Below are 9,324 nucleotides of genomic sequence, written 5' to 3' on the forward strand. Positions count from 1 at the left end.
ACGTTTGGGAAGAATTTACGTTTTTCCTTGGCGCACGCGCTTTGACAATGCCATGCTGTGGAGTAAGGACTTGATATTGACCTATTTTGCATTAGGGAATCCAGATTATTATCTTGATTTCATTACTAACTTCAGCTTAATAGATGCCCTTTGTTCCAGGCACACTCTTATATCTTCCATGACTTGCTCCCTAGTGCCAGACTGCCCACAGCCTTGGAGCTTGGCTGTGGCAGAGTGGTTTTGGACCCCTGAGACTGTAGACACACTAAAAGGCTCAACCATCTTGGGGGAATGATTGATTCCCCAGGCAGTAATTTGTGTGTCACCTGCCTTTTAGGTCCTACCTGGGCAGCAATTCTTGAATTGCAGCTCTGAAAATCTCACCATCCTCTTTTCCCCTAGGAAACCTATTTGGTTTAGTCCAGGATATTGATCATTCATTCATTTAATGGATAGTAATGGAATGCTTACTATGTGCCAGGCAGTGGGATGCAGCAGTGAATAAGGCAAATACGGTCTTTGATCTCATGGAAGGTGGCCCATGAGAGAGGCAAATTGTGAACAAATTTACAAAGAAATATAGTTTGGGATTGTGGTAGTTCACTTGGAAGACGCTGTGGTAGGGCTTCCCTGGTGACGCAGTGGTTAAGAATCCGCCTGCCAATGCAGGGGACACAGGTTTGAGCCCCAGTCTGGGAAGCTCCCACATGCTGCGGAGCAACTAAGCCCGTGCGCCACAACTACTGAGACTGCGCTCTAGAGCCCACGAGCCACAACAACTGAAGCCCGTGCACCTAGAGCCCATGCTCCGCATCAAGAGAAGCCACCTCGGGCTTCCCTGGTGGCGCAGTGGTTCGGAGTCTGCCTGCCGATGCAGGGGACACGGGTTTGTGCCCCGGTCCGGGAGGATCCCACGTGCCGCGGAGTGGCTGGGCCCGTGGGCCATGGCCACTGGGCCTGCGTGTCCAGAGCCTGTGCTCTGCGGCGGGAGAGGCCACAGCAGTGAGAGGCCCGCATACCGCAAAAAAAAAAAAGAGAAGCCATCTCAATGAGAAGCCTGCACACCGCAAGGAAGAGTAGCCCCCGCTCACCACAACTAGAGAAAAAAGCCCGTATGCAGCAACGAAGACCCAACACAGACATAAATAAATAAATAAATAAATTTTAAAATATATATTTATATATATATAAAAGAAGATGCTACGGTAGCGACTGCTAAAGGAGGATAGGAGTGGTCGGGAGGCCCTCTCTGAGGAGGTGCTGTCCACACTGAGGCCTGAGTGTGTGAGGAACCTTCCAGAGGGTGCTCTAGGCAGTCAGAGTCACAGATGCAAGGGTCCAGAAGTGGGAAGAGCTTGGTGTGTTCACGGAGGAGAAAGGAGGCCTGTAGGGCTGGAGTCGAGTGAGCACGACGGGGATGATACCAAAATCAGGTGGACCAGATCCTAAGGGGCTCCCAGGCCTTGTAGAGGAGTTTGTGTTTCTAGATGGGTTCCACTGGGAAGCCTTGAAGGGTCTGAGCAGAGGAAGGATGTCATCGGGGGAGGAGGTGAACCTGGGCTTGGTTCTGAGCATGACTAAGGTGGACAAAGAAACAGCAGGGCCCTCAAGCCCCATTTTAAACAGGCAGTCGGTGAGGACCCCACCTTTCTTGGCTTTTAGAGTCTGGGAAATTTTCCAGACGTTTTTTTCCTGTTCCTTTGCAGGCGGAGATAATGCACCTGACTGACTCTGCAGTGCGTCGCCAGCTCTTTCTTGACGTGCTCGATGGGACCAAGGCGTTAGTAAGTGTGTCTGGGAGATTTCCCATTCCTCCCAGGGAGAAGGTCTCCGAGGTCAAATAGCTGCTCGTAGCCTGCAGCCGCAAGAGTGGTCAGGTCAAAGGGCTCAAGTGGCCTGGGAGGCCCGAGGCTGCAGTGGGAGGCAGAGGCCTGCTGCCGCCGTGCCAACCCCTGGCCTCTTCCCCGTGACCCACCCCTGTGAGCTCGCTGCTGGGAAAGAAAGGCCTGAGGCCGAAGGTGCCTGTGGACGGAGCTCACATCTTCCCGCCTCGTCAGCTCACAGGAAGCCTGATGTTAACTGTGTGCTGTCTCCCCTCAGCTCCTAGTCCCCGCCTCCGTGAACTGTCTCCGCCTGGGCTCCATGATGTGCACTCTGCTGCTTATTCTTCTCCGGCAGTGGAAGAGGTGAGCCCTGTGACAGGAGGGGCGGCCTGTCCCATCCTCTTTAGTGACGCTTGCCTTACCCTTCCCGAAGGGGAGGAAGTGGGTGTGAAATGGGCTGGGCTCCCCTCGTGGGGAACGGGACTCAGGCAGACACCTGATGTGAGGCTCACTGCTCCACAGGCATCCTGAGGGGGAGCAGGGCAGTGTGTGGCCTTTCTCTGAGGTGTGTTCTCCCGGCCCTCTCCTCTCCACGTTGCTTCTAGTGAGTTAGGTTCTGTGGATGAAATCCTCAGACCCTTGACGGAGATCCTGGAGGGAGTGCTGCAGGCAGACCAGCAACTCATGGAGAAGACCAAGGCCAAGGTGTTCTCAGCGTTCATCACGGTGCTGCAGATGAAGGAGATGAGAGGTGAGGGGCAGAGAGGAGCCGGTGGAGCGGTCTCCTGGCCCCTGTGCCAGCCAGCCTGGACAGGGCTTCCTCCACTTCAGAGCCAGATGTTTCTCCTGTGAGGCTTGAGTTTTTGGTCTCGGAACTCTTATCTTCAGGAAAACTCTTTTTCTCCTCCCCTCCCATGGGACAGATGCCTTGGTGAGCATGACAGCATCCCCTCCCGTCTGCTTTGCAGTGAGCGACATCCCCCAGTACTCCCAGCTGGTGCTGAACGTCTGTGAGACCCTCCAAGAAGAGGTGATTGCACTCTTCGACCAGACCCGCCACAGTCTGGCATCAGGCAATGCCACAGAGGACAAGGACAGCATGGAAACTGACGACTGCTCCCGGCCCCGGCACAAGGACCAGCGGGATGGGGTGAGGGGAGGGGGCACCCTGTCTGTCCTTCCCACACGCATCCACAGATATGAACTGCTGCCTCGTCTGTGCCAGGCCCTGGGGCTGATTAGTGACCAAGACAGTCACAGCCTGATGGGGAAAGCTAATAAATCAGACTGTGCAGAGGTGTGTCAGAATTCCATTGTGGAAAGTCCTGCAGGGGTGGAACAGGGAGCATGTGCAGCATGGAGTTCTCACATCATCTAGGGACTCAGAAAGAAAGTGCCCTTTCAGCAGTGACTTAAAGAACTGGTAGAGCCGTGCAGGCCACGGGAGCAGGGGAGCTTAGGGCAGCAAGGACAGTGTGTACTGAGCTGTGGGTAACAGTCATCTGGTGTGAGCCAAGATGAAGTGAGGCCTGGAGAGCTGGGGGCTAGATGACCAGCAGCCTTGTCAGGGTCTTTGGTCTGGGCTCCTAAGTGAAATAGGAAACGATTTAAGGATTTTAAGCAAGGGAGAGGAAACATGAGATTTGTACTTTAGAAAGCGTGCTGGATGTAGTATGGAACACTTTTTCAAACTGTGGGTCAGTACCTATAAATGGGTCCTGAGCTCATTTGGTTACAACCAGCATTTTTTTTTTTTTTGCGGTACGCGGGCCTCTCGCTGCTGTGCCCTCTCCCGTTGCGGAGCACAGGCTCCAGACGCGCGGTCTCAGCGGCCATGGCTCACGGGCCCAGCTGCTCTGCGGCATGTGGGATCTTGCCGGACCGGGGCACGAACCCGTGTCCCCTGCATCGGCAGGCGGACTCTGAACCACTGCGCCACCAGGGAAGCCCCACAACCAGCATTTTTTAAACGAATTAGAATAAAACATAAACGAAAATATCAGTGCTTTGCAGGAGATAAGGGTAGGTTTAATGAAAACATGTAAGTATGCCTATACTGGAGCGCAGTGTAAAACGTATTATTACTTTGGGTGGCTCGTGGTCAACAGTAAGTGTGAAAAGCCACTGGGATGAAGAATGGAGTAGAGAGGATCCAGAGAGAGTGAAGGCCCATTTAGTAGGTGACTGCAATAGTGCAGCTAGAGGGGAGGCCACTTTGACTCCACGCAGCAGCGGGCTCGGGTGGTGGAATCGGGAAGGAGCGCTGACACGGCTTGATGGCAGTTTGGGGTGGTGGGGAGGGCGCTGGAGTCCTGTCTCAGCCGGCTCACTCGGAGCGGGGGTGACCGGGGGCAGTCTGTCCTCGTCCTCCCCTCCTCCTCCCCCTGCACTGCCTCCTTCCCTTTCACCCATCTTTGCCCCTGGGCCCCAGCAGGTGTGTGTCCTGGGCCTGCATCTGGCCAAGGAGCTGTGTGAGGTGGACGAGGATGGCGACTCGTGGCTGCAGGTGACCCGCAGGCTCCCCCTCCTGCCGACCCTCTTCACCACCTTGGAGGTGAGCCTTCGCATGAAGCAGAACCTGCATTTCACTGAGGCCGCGCTGCACCTACTCCTTACCCTGGCTCGCACCCAGCAGGTAGGAGGCAAGCCCGAGGGAGCCTCTTTGCTTATGCTGGGTGGGTTCTGACGCTGCCTGTGAGTCTCCCAGCCCAAGACCTCCACCTGCCCTTGGGTGGGGCGGCTGCGGTGACAGCTTCCATCTCATTCTGCATCTTTCCCTCCCAGGGGGCCACAGCAGTGGCTGGAGCCGGCATCACCCAGAGCATTTGTTTGCCCCTCCTGAGTGTGTACCAGCTCAGCACCAATGGGACAGTGCAGGTGAGTGCCAGTGGCCTGCCACTGCCTCCCCCAGCCCCACTTGGTGCTTTCACTTGCCCCAGAAGTTGCTCTCTTTAGTGGCCTAGTTAATGCACTGATGGTGCAGAATCCTCCCCGCCCCCAGACTGACCTCTAGCAAGAGTAGCTCACACAGTTAGTTAGTGCTGGACGCGGGTCTAGAACCTAGATTCCTGTAACTGCTGCCTTCGGACCCCATCTGGCCCTGCTGCCATCCATTCCAGGAGCTTTTCTATTCTGACCAGCCAGGCTGCCTCAGCTGCTGGGCTGCAAGGAGGCCCCGCTCTACCTGTCAGCTGGGTTCCTTGGCGCTGTCGTGATCCTGTCTGTTGTTTGTGTCTCAGACGCCCGGCACCTCTCGGAAGTCGCTGGACGCCCCCTCTTGGCCGGGTGTCTACCGCCTGTCCATGTCCCTGATGGAGCGGCTCCTCAAAACCCTGCGCTACAACTTCCTGACCGAGGCCCTGGACTTCGTGGGGGTTCACCAGGAGCGGGCCTTACAGGTGAGGGGCCGCTGGGATCCTTGGGGTCGGGGCTTGGGGTTCAGGGGCGTCTAGACTGTTCGGGTCTGAGGCTTGGCAGTTGAGCGGTGCCAGTGCTCCCGCTTCTGAGATGCCGTAAGGACTGTTGGCTGACAGGCCAAGCAGTGTGGCTGCCCTGCTGAGGGAGGGGAACGGTCTGGGATCCGCTCAGACAGAAACCTCTTAGTCAGAAACCGCTTCGTCCAGCCCCCTGTTAACGCTGCCATCTCAGCGTATGTGGACCCAGGACCTCTCCTCCCCGTGGGAGGGCGGGAGCAGGTGTGGCAGGTCCCTGAGTCACCCCATCCTTCCCCGTGTCCCCCCTCCCAGTGCCTCAATGCGGTGAGGACGGTGCAGAGTCTGGCGTGCCTGGAGGAGGCGGACCACACCGTGGGCTTCCTCCTGCAGCTCTCCAGCTTCAGGAAGGAGTGGCACTTCCACCTGCCTCAGCTTATGCGGGACGTCCAGGTGGGGCCTCAGACCTGCTTCTTGAAGGGTCTGGGGAAATGCTCGGAGGGGATGGGGCAGGCAGTGAATCGCAGGCCTGTTCCTGGAATGTGGGATTTTTCTTTAGGTATCACAGGGTTTGGTTTCACACTGCTCCCTCTGGAGCTGAATTTTCCCTCCACAGGACAGGGCAGCCTCATAGGTTGAGAAGCTGGGCTTTGTGGGATCGACCTTGGTTCGCATCCCTTAGAACAGGACTTGGGAGCCAGCCGAAGAGGGGGGCAGGGAAAGAACACAGGCTCTGGAGTCAGACAGGCCTGTCATTTGCTGGTTGTGTGAGCTTGGTGAAGTTACTTCACCTCTCTCTAAGCCTTTTTCTTCTTCTGTAAGATGGGAAAATTATCCCCATCTTACTTATTTACTTAGGACCTCATACTGTGCCTGGCATCTAGCTGGGTCCCAGGGAAACCGTCCAGGCATCTGTTGACCCAGTTTGCAGTCAAGCGTGCTTGGTGGCTGTGAGATTTTGAGCTAGAGAATGTAGGGAGGGGCTCAGGGGGCCAGAGAAGTACGTTGTTACCATAAAGACCTGCATGGTCGGTCTAGTTGGTTGGGCTGCTGCCTCGAGGCTCCCCCTCACCCCTCCCCTGGGTTTGCTGCAGGTAAACCTGGGCTACCTGTGCCAGGCCTGTACCTCCCTCCTGCACAGCCGCAAGATGCTGCAGCACTACCTGCAGGTAACTGACCCCTTGTCCGCTGCTGCTGCCTGGACCGCCTCGCCCCTGGCTTCCGTGGGCTCCAGCCATCTCTTGTCTCCCCCCCAGAACAAAAACGGGGAGGGCATCCCCTCGGCTGTCGCCCCCCGAGCTCAGCGGCCACCCACAGCTGCCCCCTCCTGCTCCTCCTCCAAGCAGCCCACTCCTGACACAGAGGCCTCGGAGCAGCGGGCCTTGCACACCGTCCAGTACGGGCTTCTCAAGATCCTCAGCAGGACCCTGGCGGCCCTGCGCCACTTCACCCCCGACGTGTGCCAGATCCTGCTGGATCAGGTACCAGCCACATTGTGCCACCAGCCTCCAGTGGAGCCGTGAAGGCTCTGCTGTGCCCTGCTCTGCACCAAGAGCTGCCTGGGCCCTGTGGGGCCCTACATCGCTCTCGTCTTGCCTTGCCTTGCAGTCCCTGGACCTTGCTGAATACAACTTCCTCTTTGCCCTGAGCTTCACCACTCCCACCTTTGACTCTGAAGTGGCCCCCTCTTTTGGGACCCTTCTGGCCACAGTGAATGTGGCCCTAAACATGCTTGGTGAGGTAAGTTGGCCCCTCAACCCAAGTCTTCCTGTGGGCACGTTTATCTAGCCTTCTCTTCATAAAGGGAGTGTGATAGAGCTGACCTGTAAGAATTAGCGTGAGACTTACATGAGTAACTGATAAAACAGCTTAATGTAGGCCCTGCAAAATGGAGGCTCTCAAGGAGTTGGAGCTGTTACTGTTACCTTATTTTTTTAACCCCGTTTCTTTTGCTCCAGCTGGACAAGAAAAAGGAGCCTCTCACCCAGGCAGTGGGGCTTAGCACACAAGCGGAAGGGAGCAGAACACTGAAGTAAGAAAGCCTCCTTCCGGGATTGGCTTGGGGCTGGGGCAGTCTTGGGCTGGCTCTTCTCTTGGCGCAGTGGCCCACCGCACACTGCCAGCTTGGCCCTCCCTGCAGCAGCGCCCAACCTGCCCTCCTCCAGGTCCCTCCTGATGTTTGCCATGGAGAACTGCTTCTACCTGCTCATCTCCCAGGCAATGCGTTACCTTAGGGACCCGGCTGTGCACCCCCGGGACAAGCAGCGGATGAAGCAGGAGCTCAGCTCAGAGTTGGTAGGATGGGTAGGGGGCCCTGCCTGGTGGGGGAGGGGCCCCAGGAGGTCCCAGTCCCCCCCTTCCCGTGGCCAGTCCTGAGGGTGAGGGACACGGGGCCTCATCACGTGCTTTTTCTCTTGCAGAGCACTCTGCTCTCCAGCCTCTCACGCTACTTCCGCCGGGGAGCCCCCAGCTCCCCTGCTGCTGGCATCCTTCCCTCGCCTCAGGGCAAGTCCACCTCTCTCTCCAAGGTCAGCCCTGAGAGTCAGGAGCCTCTGATCCAGCTAGTGCAGGCCTTTGTCCGGCACGTGCAAAGATAGGGCCTCGGGCCCGCCGCCACTCTCCACCAGCCTGCATGGGAGCCCTGGGCAGCAGGGGTGCTGCTGGCCTGAGGGGCCTGTCTGGGGCTGAGAGCAGCTCCTGTCACCCTCCCCAGAGTAGCCACGACTCCAGCCACCAGCCCCCAGCATTATTTTTGTAATAGATCAAGAAGTCAACAGTGGGGAGCCACGAGTCTGCTGCGCTCACAGTCTCATGTTCAGAATGCCCCCAAGAGGTGTATTCGTTTCCTTCAAGCATTCCCCACAGCACTTGACCCTGGCCCCGGGGAGAGATGGGGGAGCCAGTGTCACGTGCAACCAGGAGAGGCTGTACGCACGGGTTTGAGAATCTGTTTTCCACGCTCTGTTCTTGCAGTTTTGGGTAATATTGTGGTCTATTTATACAAATATTAAAATACTGTTTATACACAACCGTGTGGGGTGTACCTTCAAAGCCCAAGGACTAGCCAGCTCTCAGAGCATCGAACCGCCTCCCTCGGCCGAGGGCCCAGAGTGGAGTGGAGGTTTGGGGAAGGCGAGATAGCCACCACTGACCTAACGAACATTCCTCCGTTCACGTCTTGGTGTTGGGGGTGCTGGGTGGGCGCTCAGATTCCGCCCCCTGACCCCTACCACGCACCTCCACTTACAGCTGGCTGAGCTCACCACCGGCTAGAGCCTTCCTTGAAGCTCTGCTCCTGTTTATAGCTCTGTGCCTCCCCCTCCCTTCAGAAGGCCCGCCAGTGGGGCCCACCAGCCTCTAGCCTCTAGCCTCCTTGGGACCTAATCACAGAGTTCTGGGCCCGGCTACAGGCCTTAATCTAAAACTGGCTTGTAGCCCAGAGCTACCACTTGAAGTTTCTGGAACCAGACTGACCTGGGCTAGAGTCCCTGCGTGGCCACTTGCCAGTTATGGAACGTTGCGGAGGTGACTTTCTGATCTCTTCTTCCCTCATCTGCGAGGACGACACGAGAATACACGTGAACGTGCTTGGCTCAGTGCCGGGCCCCTGGGAAGCACTGTCAGCCGGCAATTACTCGAGCTTAAACTATCGTGCAAATTTTACAGTCCACTCTACCCGATTTTAGGCAAGTCTTTCTTAGGAATAAAACATCTATTATGCAGCTTCATGGACTTCCCTGGTGGTCCAGTGGTTAAGACCCTGCGCTTCCACTGCAGGGGGCCTGGGTTCAACCCCTGGCTGGGGAACTAAGATCCTGCAAGCTGCACGGCGTGGCCCAAACAAACCCCCCCGCCCCCCCCCAAAAAAACGTAATTACACAGCTGCAGTAGGAGAACAGCACTCCCTCCTGAGCAGCACAGGCAGCGTGGGAGGAAGGGAGGTGCTGGCTTTGCCCTAAGAGCTCTCCCTCCCTCTGCCCTAGTGCTTCTGGGAGGGGCCCACAGCAGACACGTTGCTCTCTCTGTACATCACGCTCTCCCCCCAGAAGGAGGGGTGGTGCAGATGTGAA

The 9,324-nt window shown here is 56.9% G+C and overlaps 1 protein-coding gene across 4 annotated transcripts in view; it reads left to right on the forward strand.

Annotated features, from left to right (window-relative positions):
- The window catches only part of NUP188 (nucleoporin 188), a 44,886-nt gene extending 36,603 nt beyond the window's left edge, over positions 1 to 8,283 (forward strand). Inside the window, exons 31-44 of one of the 4 annotated variants that reach the window (XM_029202851.1) lie at positions 1,707 to 1,784; positions 2,101 to 2,186; positions 2,429 to 2,574; positions 2,747 to 2,973; positions 4,258 to 4,458; positions 4,608 to 4,700; positions 5,063 to 5,221; positions 5,570 to 5,707; positions 6,349 to 6,423; positions 6,511 to 6,735; positions 6,863 to 6,994; positions 7,213 to 7,286; positions 7,420 to 7,549; positions 7,675 to 8,283. In XM_029202851.1, coding sequence (XP_029058684.1) covers positions 1,707 to 1,784; positions 2,101 to 2,186; positions 2,429 to 2,574; positions 2,747 to 2,973; positions 4,258 to 4,458; positions 4,608 to 4,700; positions 5,063 to 5,221; positions 5,570 to 5,707; positions 6,349 to 6,423; positions 6,511 to 6,735; positions 6,863 to 6,994; positions 7,213 to 7,286; positions 7,420 to 7,549; positions 7,675 to 7,851 — 1,941 coding nt within the window. In that variant the 3' untranslated portion in view covers positions 7,852 to 8,283. The remainder of the gene's footprint in view (positions 1 to 1,706; positions 1,785 to 2,100; positions 2,187 to 2,428; positions 2,575 to 2,746; positions 2,974 to 4,257; positions 4,459 to 4,607; positions 4,701 to 5,062; positions 5,222 to 5,569; positions 5,708 to 6,348; positions 6,424 to 6,510; positions 6,736 to 6,862; positions 6,995 to 7,212; positions 7,287 to 7,419; positions 7,550 to 7,674) is intronic. The other 3 variants (XM_029202854.1, XM_029202852.1, XM_029202853.1) reach the window with 3 other exon arrangements.
- The last annotated feature ends 1,041 nt before the right edge of the window (positions 8,284 to 9,324 follow it).

This window comes from Monodon monoceros, unplaced genomic scaffold, assembly GCF_005190385.1.
Source record: "Monodon monoceros isolate NGI ecotype Baffin Bay Population unplaced genomic scaffold, NGI_Narwhal_1 Super_Scaffold_5, whole genome shotgun sequence".
NCBI classification, from domain to species: Eukaryota; Metazoa; Chordata; class Mammalia; order Artiodactyla; family Monodontidae; genus Monodon; species Monodon monoceros.